The sequence below is a fragment of the Zeus faber genome (assembly GCF_960531495.2).
Source record: "Zeus faber genome assembly, chromosome: 10".
Taxonomy (NCBI): domain Eukaryota; kingdom Metazoa; phylum Chordata; class Actinopteri; order Zeiformes; family Zeidae; genus Zeus; species Zeus faber.
In genome coordinates, this window is record NC_137199.1 from 1,127,781 (window position 1) to 1,146,331 (window position 18,551).

Here is an 18,551-nt window from a genome sequence, read left to right on the forward strand (position 1 = left end):
CCCAAGGCCCCACACTGTCGGCGTCCTGGTGGACATTTGTTTGTATAAGGTATGGGAACCCTGTTTCAGAGTCCAGTGTTTTATTTATTTAAGGTATAGTAACCCTGGGTCACAGTCTGTTTTAAGCATTAATTTTCATTTTTGTTCTCTGCTTGGTGTGGGGGGGGGGGGGGGGGGGGGGTAGGCCTTGGCCAAGAATTCTTCCTGGCCTCAGTTTGGTGTTGGGGGTATGTAGTGGATGGCATGAGCAGCCACACCTGATGCTCGTTGGTTGGGCTAATGAGCGGCAGGTTTAAAAACCCCATCCACACACTGACTCAGGGAGGAGCCCTGTCATGACATGTTCCATCTGCTCCTGGCTAATTCCACCTAGCTTCATCTCTACAATAAACTGGTGTTAACAACCCCATGTTGTCTGTCTCTGTGCCGGAGGGTCCTGAAAACACCACTCGGGTTGCCTGTGGTGGCGAAACTGCCACAGGCATTTTTATCTTTATGGATCATGCTGGATGCGCCTTTTGAGAGAGAGACAGTGCATCTTTAGAGATCACCAGGATCTGTTGACTTCCAGTAAACAATGGCTGAACTGCCTCTGGAATAGCCCAAATTCTTCATGGCGTGGATTCAACATGGTACTGGGAACATTCCTGAGATATTCTGGTCCATTCATTACAAACTTGGAATTAAGGGGCATAATGTGTGCCAGGATACAACACACAAACTGGCTCTCATTCAACACGTGCAAAGAAATGCTCCTACCTTATGAACAGAAAAGGTGGATACGCAAAGTTCAAGATGCATGCACAAATGACTTCAATTCAAATGCAAACAGTGGGGGTGAAAAGAGGCAAAAATTCCAAAAATTGACAGGGTTTCACAGTGGTTTCACAAGACTGGTGTGGATTGGACCGTCTTCCCTTTTTTTTTTTTTCCTTACATTTTACAAGTTGTGATGTAGAGTAACAGTATGTCAGCATTCTCCCTTTGTACTGATATCAACCAGCAGATGCTACACTTACTATTTGTAATGCTGATTTAATGACATTTGTAAAGAAACATTAATATTAGGAACAGCCATATAGTGTAATTTAGTTAATAGCTAAATAAAACAATTCTAGTGTGCAGTAGTTCGTCGGATTTTACTGTCTATTGACATCCATCCAACATGCAGTTAATTTATAGACTTGAGAGTTAAAATACCTTGTTGGTAGTTTAGGAATGTGACCTACAGCCTTCCCTGGGAGATGGTATTTACAATCCACATAAAAAAACCCCCATACTTACTAACTATAGTGAAGATAAGAGTAACCTGTTTAAGATACAAAATTCAAATTATTTGACCACTACCTGTTGCCGTAGTGATAGATCCCCTCAGGCATCTTGAGGATGTAGGCGGGACTGTATGTTACATCGATCTCTGGTAGACTGCTTTGTTTGTCCCACTGACGCACGTCCACAAAGATGAATTCAATTCGTCCTGTGAATTTGACAGACAGTGAAGAAAAGAAGGCCGGAGGCTGGGACAGCTGGGCAAACAGAAACATTTTCACTGGGCGCGCTGGATCAGTGCACCACTCCTCTGCTAGTTGGCTAGACTGGCGCAGGGTCTTTATTCGCTGAGACACGAGTGAAGTAATCCAGCGTAGGATGTGCTCAGTTTCAAAGTGATGACCATCATATTGTTTTAACATGACTTTTCCCTTGGAGGCTGAAGTCTGAGGCACAGACATGATGACAGTTGATCGCTGCCAACCACGTTTAGCACAGGACCTGGTGGAGAGAGAAAATTAATGATCATTGGTGAATGTCAAATATCAGTACTTGCCATCATCTTTTCAGCAACACAAAAATACCTGCAAAAGTAAAAGTTAGACAATGCTTAAGTAAAATGCCATTGTGTGGCATGTAGGTTTGGCACAGGCAATAATCCAAATCTTTTTTCATATGAACATCGGCATTTAAAGTCAAATATCAGATCAATATGGCAGTATGTCCATATTCACTAAAACATTTCTGAATTGCTAAAAAACATATTTCCAACTCTACATTTCTCACCTCACGAAAGCTAAAACTTGCATGACCGGGAATAGTTTGGGACTAGATTGGGGAAAAACTGGGCTGGGCGTATAGTTGACGTCTGGACCAACAGAGGCCAGATATTTTAATTTGCATGACAAATAAAAAGCTTTAATGTGGGTTCCACCAAAACAATCACAAGAGCGGCTGGATGGATTAGCTGGCAGGCTTCCATTGGAATGTTTTTGAAAGGCTCAACTTGTTCATTCAATGAATTGTAATAAAATGTTGCTCCTCTCCTGCCTCCTCCTCTAAAGGTATGACTAAGTACAATGTTCAAAATGTGTAATTAAGTACTGTCGTTGGGCCATGAATGTTCAAAAGTGTCTAAGACCATTTTGAATCTGTTGAAAAAACCTTGTTGAACTGTTTCTACATAGGGTCTTGTGTGAATGGGAGCAAGGTTCGATATTTCAGGGAATCCGTTCTGGCAATTTCCCACCTCAAGACCAGTAACATTTCCGGGAAAATGCCGGGATGGCTGGGTTATGGCTGTATTGTGTATGGAAGCAGTAACATTGCCGGAACAAGCACATGAAGTAGGGTTGGAGCCCAATCCAAATAAGGTATTGGCTAAGCACAAAAAGTGGGTTTTTACGATATTTATTTCGTACAAATATTTCAAAAATAGCTAATCTAATCTGAACTGTGGAACTAAAACACGTCCAATCTCTAAGGAGACAGATCATTTTTTTTTTCTTACATTTACACTAGGTGTCAGACTTAACTCAGCAGCAGCTCCCAAGTTGGTGGCAGTAAGGCACCTCTACACTAAATAAGAGTAAAGCGGCACCACAATCAGCAGTGCAACTGAGTGACATCATGTTTTTATTTCTCACAACAACCATTCAACTTAACTTTTCTTCTTCTAAACATGAAAATTATAACTTAAATTAGACTACGCTGTCATATTGTGTATTACTAATGCAATACCAGTTGGATTTAGCGCTGTCAGCTTTGGCAGATGTAGGCTACTTTTTAATTTGCCAGAACGTCTCATGACACATGCCAGTTCAAGATTCCGTTTGCATTAAATCAAACTGGTTTAGGCTTGTACACCGGATCAACCGGCAAACCGGAAATCCACCCAACTCTCGCGGACAAATCCACCCAACTCTAGCGGACAGATGTAGAAGGGGTGGAGAACGTTCCTTCTCTGAAGGCAGAGTGTAGGACAGGTTGAAACTGATCTAATAACATTGGGTTAGGTTATTGCATCTGGGGACGGGGGCTCTGTCCCAGCTCCATCAGCGGAGGGAAGAGTCCGTCCAGGAGGGGCGGCTCTGGTCTCAGAGTCAGGAACCCCCCCCCAAAAAAAACCAAAAACGATTCAGATGGTACGTCCGTTGCCGACACAGATTGTCCAAACGATCGCATCTGCACTGGAGTGAACTGTCCCTACTCCCTTGCCCCATATAATCCGGCATTATCATGGCATATGTGAAAAGGAGCAAGACAGAAATGTTTTGGAATGTAGCTGCAAGTGTGAAAATCACTAGCGGTGCTTGAAAGGTTATCCCAGTAATTTACCAGGAACTACTGTATGTGTGAAAGGGGCTTGCTTATGTGTGATTGAGAGCTGAAAGCACCAGATTTTAATTATCATTAATGCCAATAGGCCTGTTTTTTCTGTCAACTGCAAAAATAATTTATTCAGTACAGTATATACATATATACAGTACCAGTCAAAGCTTTGGACACACTTCGTCATTCAAGTGTTTTCATTTACTTTTACAATTGAATACATTGTGGAATAATAGTGAAGACAGGACAACTATGAAATATCATATTTAATTATGAAGTAAATAAATAAGTCAAATCAACATATTTTAGATTCTTCAAATGATGATGACTTGAAGACAGCTTTGCACAGTCTTGACATTCTTTCAACCAGCTTCATGGAGGTAGTCACCTAGAATGCTTTTCACTTAACAGGTGACAGCGACACTGTGATTTATTTATTTATTAATCTATTTTAATTCAAGGCACACTTAACCAGCATGGCTACCACAGCATTCTGCAGCGATTATGCCATCCCATCAGGTTCGCGCTTTGTGGGACTATCATTACTGGACAGGACAGACCCAAAACACACCTCCAGGCTGTGTAAAGACTATCTGACCAAGAGTGCTGGATCAGATGAAATGGCCTCCACAATCATCCAACTTAAACCCAATTGAGATGGTTTGGGATGTTAGACCCCGGAGTGAAGGAAAAGCTGCCAACAAGTGCTCAGCATATGTGGGAACTGTTTCAAGACTGTTCGAAAAGCATTTCAAGCTGGTTGGAAGAATGGCAAGACTGTGCAAAGTTGTCAAGGCAAAGGATGGTTACTTTAAAGAATCTAATAAATTTAAAATCTAATTTGAGTTGAACACATTTTTAGTTACTACATCATTCCATATGTTGTATTTCATCATTCCATACTTATTGACTTATTTTTTAGTCACCCTTGAATGAGTAGGTGCAGGGCTTGACTGAAACGGCTGCCCTCGGCAACCAGAGTCAACTGGCAACGATTTTGTGGCCTCTGGTTGCACCCTTTGGCATTCACTATTTAACATAAAAAATACAGACAGCAAAGAGCAAAACCCATTTTTATTTATTTTTTCCCGTTCGAGAGAACAACTCCATCCTCGATCGATTAACTAGTGGACTCGTTCTCTGGTATTATATTAGAACTATGACACAAGGACACAGTTCTAGTCTCTTGTTGAAAGCAAAAACAGGGAGCAATGTTGTGTTCACGGGCTCAGAAAACTGTAATATGTGTCGGAAGTGATGCGTTCATAGGAATTTGGAAAACTGTCGGCACCATAAGTATATTTCCAAACTTTTTTTCACCATACATGTGTTTGTATCCCTGTACGGTTAACTTAAACTAAAAACTTAAACTAACAAAAAAAACATTTTGGTCAAAACTAACAAAAACTAACAAACAATATTGAGTATTAACAAAACTAATAACAAAACAAAAATATACAGGAAATGTCTTAGTTTTAGTCTTTTATCTCGTCAATTTGTTCAAATTTGTCAACAATAACCAGTTCTTTGTAGACAGACAGCATTAATAGTGAGCATGGCTCAGACCTCATCTGGTAGAGAGCTTTTCTTTTAAATGGAAAAAGGCAAATTAGAATTTACCATTGTTAACGAAGGGACAAACAGGACTGTTGAGATTCTTATTGTCTGTGTGGTGAACACATACATGTGAGTGTAAGAGAGACAGAGACACAGGCTTAGGTGGGGGTACACCTAAAAAGAAGAAGTTTTTGACCAAAAAGACGTGTTCAGAACAAGATAAGAACAGACATCTGGGTTTTCGCTGTGTTCTCTGTGCAAGCCCCTGAGGTGAACTTTGTCTTTAGTCTTTCCCTTGTTCTTAGAGCTCCCCTTGTTGCAATTGCGCCAAATACCGTTCGTCATGACAGGGGATGGACTTCAACCTCCCTTTCCAGGTTATTCAACCTCCTCCTTTTCCCTGGTCAAAAAGCTTGTTTTTACCGCAACATTCGGAGCATGTTATATATAGTGTGTGTGTGTGTGTGTGTGTGTTTATATATATATATATATACACCGTATCTCCTCAAATATAAACCGGTACTAAAAGAAAAATAAAAAAATAAATGGTAAACAAGGCTCAATCTGAGTCAGAGTTTTTTTTTCTCCTCTAGCGAACCTTGCATCCTGTGCTGGTTTTCCTGGTTTTACTGTGTTTGATTTTAGATCTATTGGTTTTGTTAGTTTCTACTTGTATGATACGGACATTTTAAATCAAGGCACATTGGATGAGGACAGTGGATTGTTTATGTAAAGAGAGCGATATCTGGTCCACTGTGCGTCCCAGCTGTTCCCGTGTCTGATAACAAAAAACAAATGCCAGTTTATTTTAGATGTATTTATTTTTGAGTAGCATGGCACCCAGACGGCAGTTGAGATAACTAAAACTCTAGTCACTATTTGTAGAAATATGGGTAGGGTCAATGAATGACACTGAGTTTGATTCCACAATTTTTTTTTTTCCATCTTTATGCAAAGCAAAACCCCTGCCGCCTCCTGTCGCTGTCGTGTTCGTGCTTACACAGTTCTTATTGAGTTCTTATTGAGTATCCTGCTGGCCGTGTTCTGGGACATGTTCTCCAGTGGGTCAAATGTCTTTTGTTCTCGCATCTTTTTAAGTGTACCTCCTGCTTAAGTGTGATCAGGTGAGTGTGACCAGAGGAGTTAAGTGTTATCACAGCCCTTGTCCGCCTTGACTTGTGTTTCTTCTTCTTTGAAGAATCTAATTATGTGAAATATCAAATAAAACACAAACATATTTATTTGGTTACTGTAATGAAGCTTTTAAACATTCTTTTATGTCACATTTTCATTATTAAGCTGACTTATAACTGTAAAGTATCTTATTTGCTCAAAATACAAGGTGACTAAAAATGGCAACCATATTTTAAATTCCGGCAACCAAAAAGCTTGTGGCTGGTTGCCAGCCTGGCAACCACTTTTCAAATTTAGTGTTGAGCCCTGAGGTGTGTCCAAGCATTTACTGTACGCACGCACGCACGCAAACATACCACTTTATTAAATAAACCTGCCCTTTGATGCAAATATCTAAATCAGCCAACCATGTGGCAGCAACTCAACGCATAAAGGCATACAGACACCGTCAAGAGGTTCAGCTGTTGTTCAGACCAAACGTCAGACTTCAGACTTCGGCCAACACACCACTGTATAGGTCAACAGCACAGTACATTAAAGCAGGAAGGGGATGTAGTGGGACAAACGAGCTCATGACACATATTGCAGTTCAAAGAAACATTTTATTGAATCATTTCTGCAAAGGAGCTCCAATGTTTTATTCTTGAGAACCATATGAAAAAAAATCTAACGCACATCCACAAGACCTTTTAGGTGCGCTCCACTCCCTCAAGGATAGAGGAGGCCACAGAAGATGCCGCATGAATTTTGGCGATAAAAGTTGGCAAATGTCAGGGACGAAGCCCAGTCAGCTGCTTTACAAATATCCAGGTGTGGAGGGGGCACACCTGCACAGCTGTAGGCCGTAGCTATCGTGCCAACGACCCAGTGGGCCAGATGCTGCTTAGACAAGGCTTTGCCTCGCTCTGAATTTCCATAGCAAACACAAACACCATCTGTTTGCCTAATTGTGCTGGTGTAAGCCACGCTTCTCGGGGTCCGAACAGGGCACAGTGGGCCTCATTCATGAACAGTGCGCCGCACAGATTTGTGCTTAAATCTTGCATACGCAGTTTAATTCGGGATTCAACATTATATCTGTACTTACCTTTAACTGCCTCTGACCATGCGTGCCATGCGCCAGAGTCCTGGAAAATTATATGCCGAACTTTAACTACATTTAAGTGGCATATTAGTACAACAATTAGTAAAAAAGGAGTAAATATTCAATATTACAATAACAATCTAACACCTATCATTTATCTTCTTTGTGAATTTTGATTTGTGTGCGTTTTTCTATGTTTAAGTTTAGAATCGTTAAATTAACGCTGTTGTTGCTAAGTTATCTTTATGGATATATTAATGGATATTGATATGCAGCTTCGGGACAAAGCGTAACTATAGAGATCACAAGGATCTGATTATTAGTCGTGATTAATGATCGGTTTACTAGTGGTGGGAATCACAGAATAACTCATGATACTCTCACGATATGTTGCCCATGATAACAATGGTATCACGATACAGCGATCCTGCAATACTCGATATATTGCAAGACAATTCATCTGTGATACATCACAATATCTGTCTAACTGAAGAAGAAAAAATACCCCTAAAAAACGCAAAAATTCAGTGCATTGTGGCGTCAGTTTCACAGAATTTGACAACTAAGAGGAAACAATGTACAACAAAAAGATTACCAGTGTATAAATAAGATCTTAAAACATAAAATATTAAATCAATACTCAATTGTCAAATTTAAGCTTAAAGCAATATGAGGCACGCATCAGGTTTGGCCAGATTTACGATTAAATCGCCTATCGGCAATAGATTCCATCAATCGCGATTGACATTGATGACAGACGATTTTTTCATTTTTTTATCCTCCAGGAAAAATCTGAGCATTGACATGGTACAAGTGCAGTTTACCATGTTCTGAAACTGGAGCGGAGAGTGAGGGAGAGGGGCAGGGAGAGGGAGAGCGGAGGCTTTCGCTCTACAGTCCCGTGGAGAAACATTAAAAGGGGCAAGTGCTCAAAATAAATAAATAAATAAATAAATAAATTTAAAAAATGGCGAGTGTATGTGTTCTAGGTTAATATGTAAGTGGGATTAAAATTTCCGGGACGGATGAGAAGCACGTTGGGGCAGGAGTATGACAGGCAAGATCGCAGCTGCCCACCACATCCCCACCCACATAGCTCGCACCCCACCCATTCTGCAAGCCCTAGGCCTATTGTGTAGTGTAAGTACTGAGTATGAGTTTTGGGACTGGGAGAGATAGGCGAAGTGCAACCACATCAACACAGGGGTGCAGCAGGCCGGGAAGCGGCCATGCGGATCCCCCCCACCCCCAGACCGGACCCGTACCCGGAGGCACCCAACCTACAGCAAACAGCCACGGCGTAGAGTGCCCGCCATGCGCCTCTGCCATGCGCCTCCGCCATGCTGGGGAGTTCCGCGCCCCCATCAGGCCCCCGGTCAGCCCCAGCCACTGCGCATAAAGACCACAGAACAGAGGGCGAAAAACGCCCCCCCCCCCCCCCACACACCCACAGCCGTCCCCCAGCGACGAGCGCCGCGTGCACCAAGAGCGCCAGAGGTACAGGTACCCAGGTAGCCCGGTGCGACGACAGGAGTCCGCCCCCCATCAAAGGCTCACATGGTAAGCCCCATGCCAATCACACACGGCCAGGGTCAGGTCCCTGCCCAGGTCACAGGACCAGATGGAATGCCTAACCAGCCCCGACGCGACGGGCCACCGCCCAGCCCCCCCCAAGCCCCACCACCCTGCCCATGGGGCGGGCAACTCCAATGGGCACGCTGACCCGCTGACCACGGGGCCATGACCCGAACCCGCAAACCCCGCCCCCAACCTGAGCCTCAAACCCGCAACTACGCCCCAAACAAACATACGGATGCCAGTCGCAGGCACTGACTATTAGTCGGTGGCCACCGACCCCTGACACCCCCGTGGGGCCCGGAACCCCCCTATGACCACAGGACTCAGTGCCACGGACATCCCCACAGCCGCCGGGCACCCACCGAACCGTTGAGCCCCGGTGGGACCAGGAGGACCCCCACATACCACGACATTGCCCCAACTTAGGAAGACTAAAGTATTAATAGATGGAGTTATGTCAGTGATAAAAGCAGCCCGTATTTCATTAAATTAATCAACCTTTTTTTTGGACAACGCAATAGTTTTTCCATTGAGGTGTATTCTATTATTAATTAATGTAACCATCGGGATGTGGTGAGATTATCTGTTTTTCCAATTGAGTAATATTATATTCTTGGCAATTTTTAAGTTGATCAAAATGGGTTGGTGGTGTTTGAGTGGTGGGTCAACTGAGGAGAGTTCAACGAGGAGACATACAGATGGGGAGACTGGAATTCTGTGACCCATAAGGGTTGATAGCTTCTTGGTGATGTTGGTCCAGAATTTTTGGATAGGTGGGCAGAGGCAGATGGCATGGAAGTAGTAATCTCTGGTATTAAGGGAACAGTGAGAGTAAAAGTCTCTATCCACGAAACCCATTTTGAACATTTTGTGTTGGGTGAAATGAGCTCTGTGCAGAATCATATATTGGATGAGTTGCATTTTGGAATTGCAGGTCATAGAAAAGGTGTTGCTGCAAATGAGCTTCCACAGGTTGATATCGATGGAAACAGCAAGGTCTATTTCCCATTCCATGGTAGGTATAGATAAAGTGCCATCTGTTTTTAATAAAAGGGAAATGAATTGTTTGTATATTCTGGGAAAGGGATTTTTTAAATTACCTGTGTCAGTAAGATGTTCAATCATCGGAGGTGATTGAAGGACGTTGTTCGCAAATTTGATTTTAACTGCTGTGGTTTAGACTGCTGTAGTTGAAGGAATTGAAGGAAGCTGTGGCCACCGATATTATACCTTTGGGTTGAGGTTGGGAAGGATGTAAGCAAATTGTTTTCAAAACTGTGTTCTAGATGAGTAATTCCTGGTCTTTTCCAAGACCTGAATATTATTGGTAAATTTTTAACCAGAAAATCCTTGTTGTGAATGGGTTTTTAAAGCAATTATGTTTTCTTATTGATTCAGTAAGAAATGGGAGATCAGAAATTGATAACTCCTGACATTCAGTTTGTTCAATGTCTCACCATCCATTGCCCAATTACTGTTCGGGTTGTAACCATTTAATTATAAATTTGAGATGGTTCGATAAATATTAGTGTCTGAAGTTTGGGGCTGCTAGGCCTCCACAGTCTTTGTTTTTCTGTAGTGTTGCTGGTTTAATTCTTGGTTTCTTGTATTTCCAATATAATTTTTTGTTTATTGAGTCTAGAGTATTAAACCATTGGTTGGACTGGGGTCATTGAAAATGTATAGTTTATTTATGGTAGTATATTCATTTTCAGTGCTGCTATCCTACCAATTAGTGAGATGGGTAGGTTGTTCCATCGAATGAGGTCTTCAATGGATTTGAGCAATGGAGTGAAGTTAAGGTTAAACAAATATGAGAGATTGGTGGCGATATCAATACCAAAGGTATCTAAGGCTGCCCGTTGTGATGGTTATGGGAAGTTTCTGGGATACAGCGTTCCAGTCCACTCCACTGAGTGGTAAGACCGTGGTTGAGTTTATTGAATAGTCTGAGACAGCTGCATGGCTGCATACAAATTGATTTTGTGAACAGAGTTTCCTGTTTGTATGCCAACGATATTACTGTTTTTATGAATGGCCGCCGCGAGGAGTTCAATAAAGATGGTGACTAGTAAAGGGGAGAGTAGACATCCTTGTCTTGTGCAGCGTTGTAGAGTGAAACACTGAAGTGTAACCATTGGTGATGACAGAAGCAGATGGTGAGTTGTATCGGATTCTGATCCATTGAATGAGTGACTCTCCGAAGCCAAATTTGTTGAGGTTGGAAAAGAGATATGTCCAATTAACTCTGTAAAATCCTTTTTCGGCATCTAAAGAAGCAATAACAGTATTTCATTTGTTCCTTTGAGATATGCTGATCAGACTGAATAATAGAGTGTCTACCCTTGACAAGTCTGTTTGGTCTGGGTAAATTAAGAATGTAATTACTTTTTCAATTATGTTGGTTGGTGTTTTACAAATAATCTTTAAATCACAATTAATTAGGCTTATGGGTCTATAATTGGAGGTGAGGGTTGCATCCTTATTGGGTTTGAGCAAAACCGAAATGAGAGCAGTATTCATGTGCGGGGCATGATGGAGGTTGACAATCTCTGTAACCATTCTGATGAATAATGGGGATATAAGTGGCCAGAAGTGTTTATCGCATTTCACTGTGTAGCTATCTGATCGAGGTGGTTATCTTTGCTCATAGAGAAAAGAGCTTTCCTGAGTTCTTCTACTGTAGAGTCAGCGGTTGTGTGGTAGCCTACTCTGTGGAAATTTTAGGAAGGTCGATATCATCGAGGAATAAGTTAATGTTTGATATATTTCATTCATTATCTGAGTGATATAGCTTATTATAAAAGTGTGTCTGTTATCCAAACCTGTGGATCTTTGATGGCTGTAATAAGTGTTTTTTCTCTATCATGTTTCAATTGATTGGCAAGAAATTTACCTGATACGTCATTGAATTCAAAATTATTTGCTCTTGTTCGTTGTATGAAGAATTGTGTCGTGTGATGAATGATATTATCAAGTTCAGATGTAATTGTCCGGATCTCATTTCGGATTTACTCAGTTGGTGAGTGGGCTTGTTGGGAGCACAAGTCTTTGAAAAATAATTGATCGAATCTTATTCGTTTACCTTAAGTACATCCAAACAGCCAACATTTTCTTTATTTTGCTCTTTTTTGAGCGTCAACTACGCAACTAAGTTACATTACGTTGGTATCGGGTTTGAGTATTGGAGCATTTTTACGAGTACAGTACATGAGCACAGTATAGGGCGTGTAAATTTGACAGGCACAAAATCGGAAAAAAATATCTGACACTAATCGGCCAGTGAAAACCGGTCAATTCTGGTCACCAAGCGACCCATCGGTGCATCTCACGTTTTATGTGTTAACATTACGGTCACATTTTTGTGCTTTATTATAACTCTCCATCTTCCCATTTTACCCAACAATGCAGCGTTAAACCTCGGTGGATAATAAAGTACGGCTCAGTGCGCTGCGTATCAGTAGATGTTGAGTGAGAGGATGCTTCTCCTGCACCATGTGTGCAGGGACACTCAGCCATATTTATGGCTGAGTGTCTGAGCTGTTGACGATGTGTCCGTCAGTAGTGTGGCTAATTTGCTATACACAGTCTTCTAAGCCCCTTTCCCACATGCACTGAAAGCCGTAAATCTACTGGCAATGTTCCGTATTGGCATCATGTGGGAATGGGAGCTGGTGTCGATGTTCCGTAAAATACGTTCCGTAAATTTTCCCACTCTCAAAGTAGTATAATTTCCAGCAACTTGCCAGAACGGATGTGAGAATGGAAGCAGTAATATTTCTCTAAAGTAGGGGTGGAGCCGAATCCAAATAAAGCACATATAGTGGGTTTTTAAGAATATTTATTTTGTACAAATATTTAAAAAAATATTGTTTGCGGGAAGAAAAAAAAAAAAAAAAAAGGAAAAATCTGAGAAATGGTGAGTCCGATCTGAACAGTGGAGCTTGGCTGCAAAGGTGAGAAACTGAAACACGTCCAGTCTCTATGGAAACAGGTCTTTATATTTATATATAGATTTGATTAGTTTTTCTTCTTAAAAATTCCAATCAGACACTAGACGTGTCTTTTACAGTTAGTGGTGTGGTGCGGTGACATTGGGCACAAGTGATTTGCTTGCCTGATGGCTCCACAGAGAGAGGGAGAACGGGTGGAGAACGTTCATTGTCTGGAGGCAGGGAGTGTAGGATTGGCTGAAAATGATCAGACTACTTTAATAACAATGGGTCCGGGTTATAGTTTGCGGGGACTCTGTTCCCTCTCAGTCAGCAGAGGGAAGAGTCCGCCACGCAGGGAGATGAGAAGAGAAATGGTGGTCCAAAAACCGATGCAGTTGCCTAGTCTCGAGTGATATTACACGCGTCTCATGCGAGAATTACATACTGTATATGTAACAGCCATCTCTATGGGAACAGACTCCATACGGAACTTTTCCATAAAGGAGGCCAATATGTGAATGACTACCTGCCTTTGCCGGATATTTTTTATTCGGCAATGTTACGGATTCCATGTGGGAAAGGGGTTCTAGACAGCTCCCCCTCTCATCGAGTCTGAACTATAGTGTGAAATGTTAATCAAAATTTAATTGAACTAGAATAAACAGAGAATGACCAACAAACAAAAACATCCAGTGAACAACAATTCTGCTGGCGAAAACCCTTCTGCTTGAGATAGGTTGGAAGAGAATGGCCAGTTCTTAGGGTGTTAAACGTGGGTGAGGGTTCAGACCAAGAGATGTTGTTGACTTCTATGTGAAATGTTGGTTTGTGAAGCCTTTTGAGACTGTATTGTGATTAAGGGTTACATAAATAAACTTGATTTGACATCTGATTAAATTCATTGTGTCGCATAGTGCATAAAATGTGCCCTTTAAAAAGGTTCTAAATCTATTTATTAGATTGAGGCACACACAGGATTAATTTCAGGTAATTCACTTATTATATATTTTACACAATATTTTACATTTCAAACTTCTGCAAATACAGATTAGGTGCATATACTGTATAGTATATGTGGAATGTGCAGATAATTTAGTTTAGGTTTAGGTTGAATTTAAATTCAACATTTTTTATTCATAACAATTTATGTTTTTAAATACTTAAATATGGTTACATCAGTAATTATTGCTCTGTGGATGTGAAAGAAACTTCACATTCTGTATTGATCTGCCTTCCACTGATTGGTCAATCCATTATATATCGAGAGCACACACATAAAATCTTTGTGTCCAAAGTCAGACTGAATCAGCTCCAAGTGATATAATGGGGAATGTTGGATGTAGTATAGCGCACAAAATGGCGGCTGATAGAAATGACAGGGCATTTTACTTAAAATGGTGCCCAACATATAAAATGTCTCTTTATGACATCTCTCATCCAAATAGCCTTTATGACGACTTGCCAAATAACCTTTATGACAACTGGCCTAGGAGAATATATATATAGGAGCGTGTCTAAAGACTCACGCTCTCTATCTTTGGCTTGGTCGCTCTTGCTTTGGGCTCGTCTCTTGGTCTTTGTTATTGTGCCAATAAAGGATCCATTATGCATCGCATCCGTCTCCATCTTATCGAAGAACCTCCCGACATCAACCAACCTGGGAGGGATCGGTTTCTCAGATCCCAACAGTTTTGGGGGCTCGTCCGGGATGTCGAGGAGATTTTAGAGATTGACGTACCGAAAGTTGCCCCGGACCTTTGCCTACGGATGACTCTGGTGGACCACATCTAAAAGGTAAGCACTGGCCTGTTACATCGAACCCGTGCAAATTGGACTTCATCAAATTTTGAGTCGGAAGTGAAAGGGGGTCCGGGAGAGAAAAATTAAAGCTAAGCAACGATTGAGATGGATGCAATGTATGCAATGTACGTTTTTATGCAATGCTGTGCGCTGGTTGTGAAAGACACGGACATGTATTAAAACTATTTGTGGGACTGGGATAGAACCCCCAGTAGTCGGCCGCAGTTTTCTCTAGGAAGCTGTAGAAGCTTGCCGATTAGGTCCCAGAATAGGGCATTGCGTCCATACATGGTCTGTTGATCACGTGTAAGAATTTTGAAGTTTGTGGCGGTTAGTACATATGTGGTGAAGTGGTAGCCGGCCTGTTCCCTCGTGCCTCACTGGTAATACATGAATGTATGAGCCTGTATACGGACCTTGATAAAAAAAATCTATGAGCCTTTTTATAAGACGTTTATAAATTTGCCCCCTAATCGATTGATAATAAATCTATGAGCCTTCCCCAGGACATTTATAAGATTGCCCCATAGTCAATTGATAAAAATCTATGAGCCTTGCCCAGGACGTTTATAAATTTAATTGATGAGTATATGAGCCGTTTTACAGGACATTTATGAAAACATAAATGGGAAACAAGGAACTTGGCCTTTTTGTCCGCGTTGCGGAGGATTGGGGGGGTCTCGTCTGCATGTGCGCATGGGCGTAGCACGGACGTGTGGTTGAACTTGGCCTTTTGATCGAGTTTCGGAGAATTTGGGGTCCCTCAAATCCCGGCCGGGTAATAGAACAGGCGGACAACAGACATCGTTTTACTGTTACAGGCGGACATTAGATACCATTATACTGTAGCAGGCGGACAACAGATACCGTTATACTGTTAAAATTGTTTAAATAGAACAGGCGGACAACACCCATAATTATACTGTTACAGGCGGACAACAAAGACACCGTTATACTGTAGCAGGCGGACAACAGATACCGTTATACTGTCAAAATTGTTTGAATAGAACAGGCGGACAACAGACATCGTTATACTGTTACAGGCGGACAACAAAGACACCGTTATACTGTAGCAGGCGGACAACAGATACCGTTATACTGTCAAATTTGTTTGGATAAAACAGGCGGACGACAGACATCGTTATACTGTTACAGGCGGACAACAAAGACACCGTTATACTGTGGCAGGCGGACAACAGATACCCTTATACTGTTAAAATTGTTTCGATAAAACAGGCGGACAACAGAAATCGTTATACTGTAGCAGGACAAATACTGTTACAGGCGGACAACGGATACCGTTATACTGTTAAAATTTGAACCATTAGGCTAAAGGAGATTCCTGTTTTTCTGTGACGTGGACCGGGAGGTTGGTTTTGGCCGAGTGTCTGTGTGGCCTGTGCGCGTGTGTGTGTGTGTGTGTGTGTGTGTGTAGAGCACCCCTGGTTTTTCAGTGGTGAGGACAGAGAGGTAAAGTTGGACAATATGTCGACGGCAGGATATAAACCGATTAGTGTACAAGTGGAGTTGTTGTTGATGGCTCTGGAAGGGGCCAAAAAGACGGAATGGGGTCTGAGGAAGGACATGAAAGACGAGTTAAATCGCGCATTCGGCCGATCAGGAACCGTTACACATGATTGCCCTACCACTTAATGACGTCATACGTAAGCGGGTTCCCCCTACTGTGGCCCCCACCGTCCCTAAGTTTCCCTGGAAGAAAGGACGGTCCACCAGAGAGCATCTGACGGCATGTAAGGACGAATGGACTCGTTTGACCGGTAGTCACCATGAAAAGGACCGAAACTCGATCGAATGGTATCGGAGGGCAGTGTTAGAGGCTCCGGGGACAGTAAAGGACACCATGATGGCCAATCCCGACATCCCGGGATGCCCCTCTACGACCTGGGAAAGACATTTTGTACACCACATGCAGCGAGCGCTCGACTCCAATGAGGAGGAGGCCTCCGCGGTCAAGGATCTGCAGCTGCAACTACTAAAATTAGAACTAGACAAGGCCCGACGGGATGCGACCGATAAAAAGAAGGCAGGGACCGCCAAGCAAATGTCCGCGCAGGCCGGCCACCGGGTCCAGCCACTCCTGATTTGCACCCGATCCCATTATGGGAGGGACAAGGCCCCTACCCTCCAGGGCCTCAAAGGCGTGGATGGGGCCAGGGGCGGGGCTATGGGGCTCGACCATGGGGACAGCGAGGTATGAGAGGGGGACCTCCGGGGTGTCCGATGCAAGACGGATGCTACACGTGTGGAGAAAGAGGCCATTGGTCAAAGGAATGTCCATACCAAGGGCAGGAGCCCCAACACCCGTGGAATGCGTGGGTCCAGAGGACCTTACCGAGGGGGTCGAGTGGCCCCCAACCCACATCGGGCGCCTGGCCCTGCGGCAGGAGCCTTCCCGCTCCGGGATAACAGATGGGAAGACCCTGAGAACCAGCAGTGACACACGGGAGATAACCCGCCGGAGCACGGTGCCAACAGCGCCCCTGGGTTCGATTCCCGCCTGGGGCGCTGTTGGCACAGTGCTCCGGCGGGTTATCTCCCAAATAGGAGCCTTCTGTGTGGAGTTTGCATGTTCTCCCTGTGCACACATGAGGTTTCCTCTACCTCACGTCAGTAAGGACCCCCACCAAAAACATGCACACATCATCGTCTGACCAGCGATGGACAATTATCACCTGGTCCCCGGGCGCGTCCACATATGCTGCCCACTGCTCCTGGCTGTGCCCCCGGAGGAAGGACAAGCCAGGATGGGTCAAAAGCAGAGAATCCATTTCACCGGCCACCATCAAAAGCATGTGCGTGTGTGTGTGTGTGTGCAAGCATGTGTTGTAGTGTGGTGTGTTGCGTGACTAATAAAGACTGTTTCTTCTTTCTTTCTTCTTCTCCCACAGAGAAAGCCAAAAGCAGGGGGCCAGGCAGACCCCATGCTCCCGATGGAAGTGCTAGGCGAATCACTGCCGTTCTTGGTAGACACAGGGGCCACCCATTAGACTCTGAACCGGCCTCTGTCGCCTCACCATATGTCGCGCAACACCGTGAACGTTGTGGGTTTCTCTGGGATAGGACAACAACTGCCCGTTACCAAGCCATTATCAACCAGACTGGGGAATCAAAAACTACTCCACCCGTATGTCATGTCTCCCCAAGTGCCCGTTAACCTCATGATCTACTAATACGATTGGGGGCCAGCGTGTTGTGCTCTACAGATGGACTAATTGTGACTCTCCCTGATGGAACTGAACTGGCCTGCGGCCATGCCCTGACAGAAGGGGGCCAATGGCTATTGGCCTCCCCCGAACCCCAAATGGCAGATATCTACTGGGGTTTAATTGTTACCCCCGGCAGACCACATCCTGAAGGGATCCTCGCCCAGTACGCCCGGTGGAAACCCTGGATTTCTCTGCTGGCACCCTACCTCGTTCCCCCCGACCCGCCCCATGTCACATTATTTTACGATCGAGACCAAACCGAAGTATACGCGGATTTGTTCAGAGATATTGAGGATACTGAGTGGGAAATTGTCACTCACAATATTTACGTCGGTCCCCTAGGTGTCGCAACTGCGGTGGACCTCACGCCCGAGCAGGCGGTCTGGTATCAAATGGCTCCCACCGCGGTTCCCCATGTCTCCTTAGCAATACACCCCAACCATGACGCTAAGGACCTAGGGCCCATGACGAAGACCGCTGTGTCACTGACCGACCTGACTCAAACACAGATCCCCCAAGTGTGTTACTCCCCCTCGACCGAGATATTCCGAATCTATCCTTCTTAGGATTGACCGGATATAGTCGCGCCTATATTCCAGATTACGCGGGCCGCACACGCCCGCTCCGTGTGCTCGT

At 43.6% G+C, this 18,551-nt stretch overlaps 1 protein-coding gene across 1 annotated transcript in view; it reads right to left on the reverse strand.

Moving 5' to 3' along the window:
* The window catches only part of rnf103 (ring finger protein 103), a 44,673-nt gene that overhangs the window by 19,492 nt on the left and 6,630 nt on the right, over positions 1-18,551 (reverse strand). Inside the window, exon 4 of the mRNA XM_080007704.1 lies at positions 1,348-1,770. Within this exon, the coding sequence (XP_079863830.1) occupies positions 1,348-1,770 (423 nt within the window). The remainder of the gene's footprint in view (positions 1-1,347; positions 1,771-18,551) is intronic.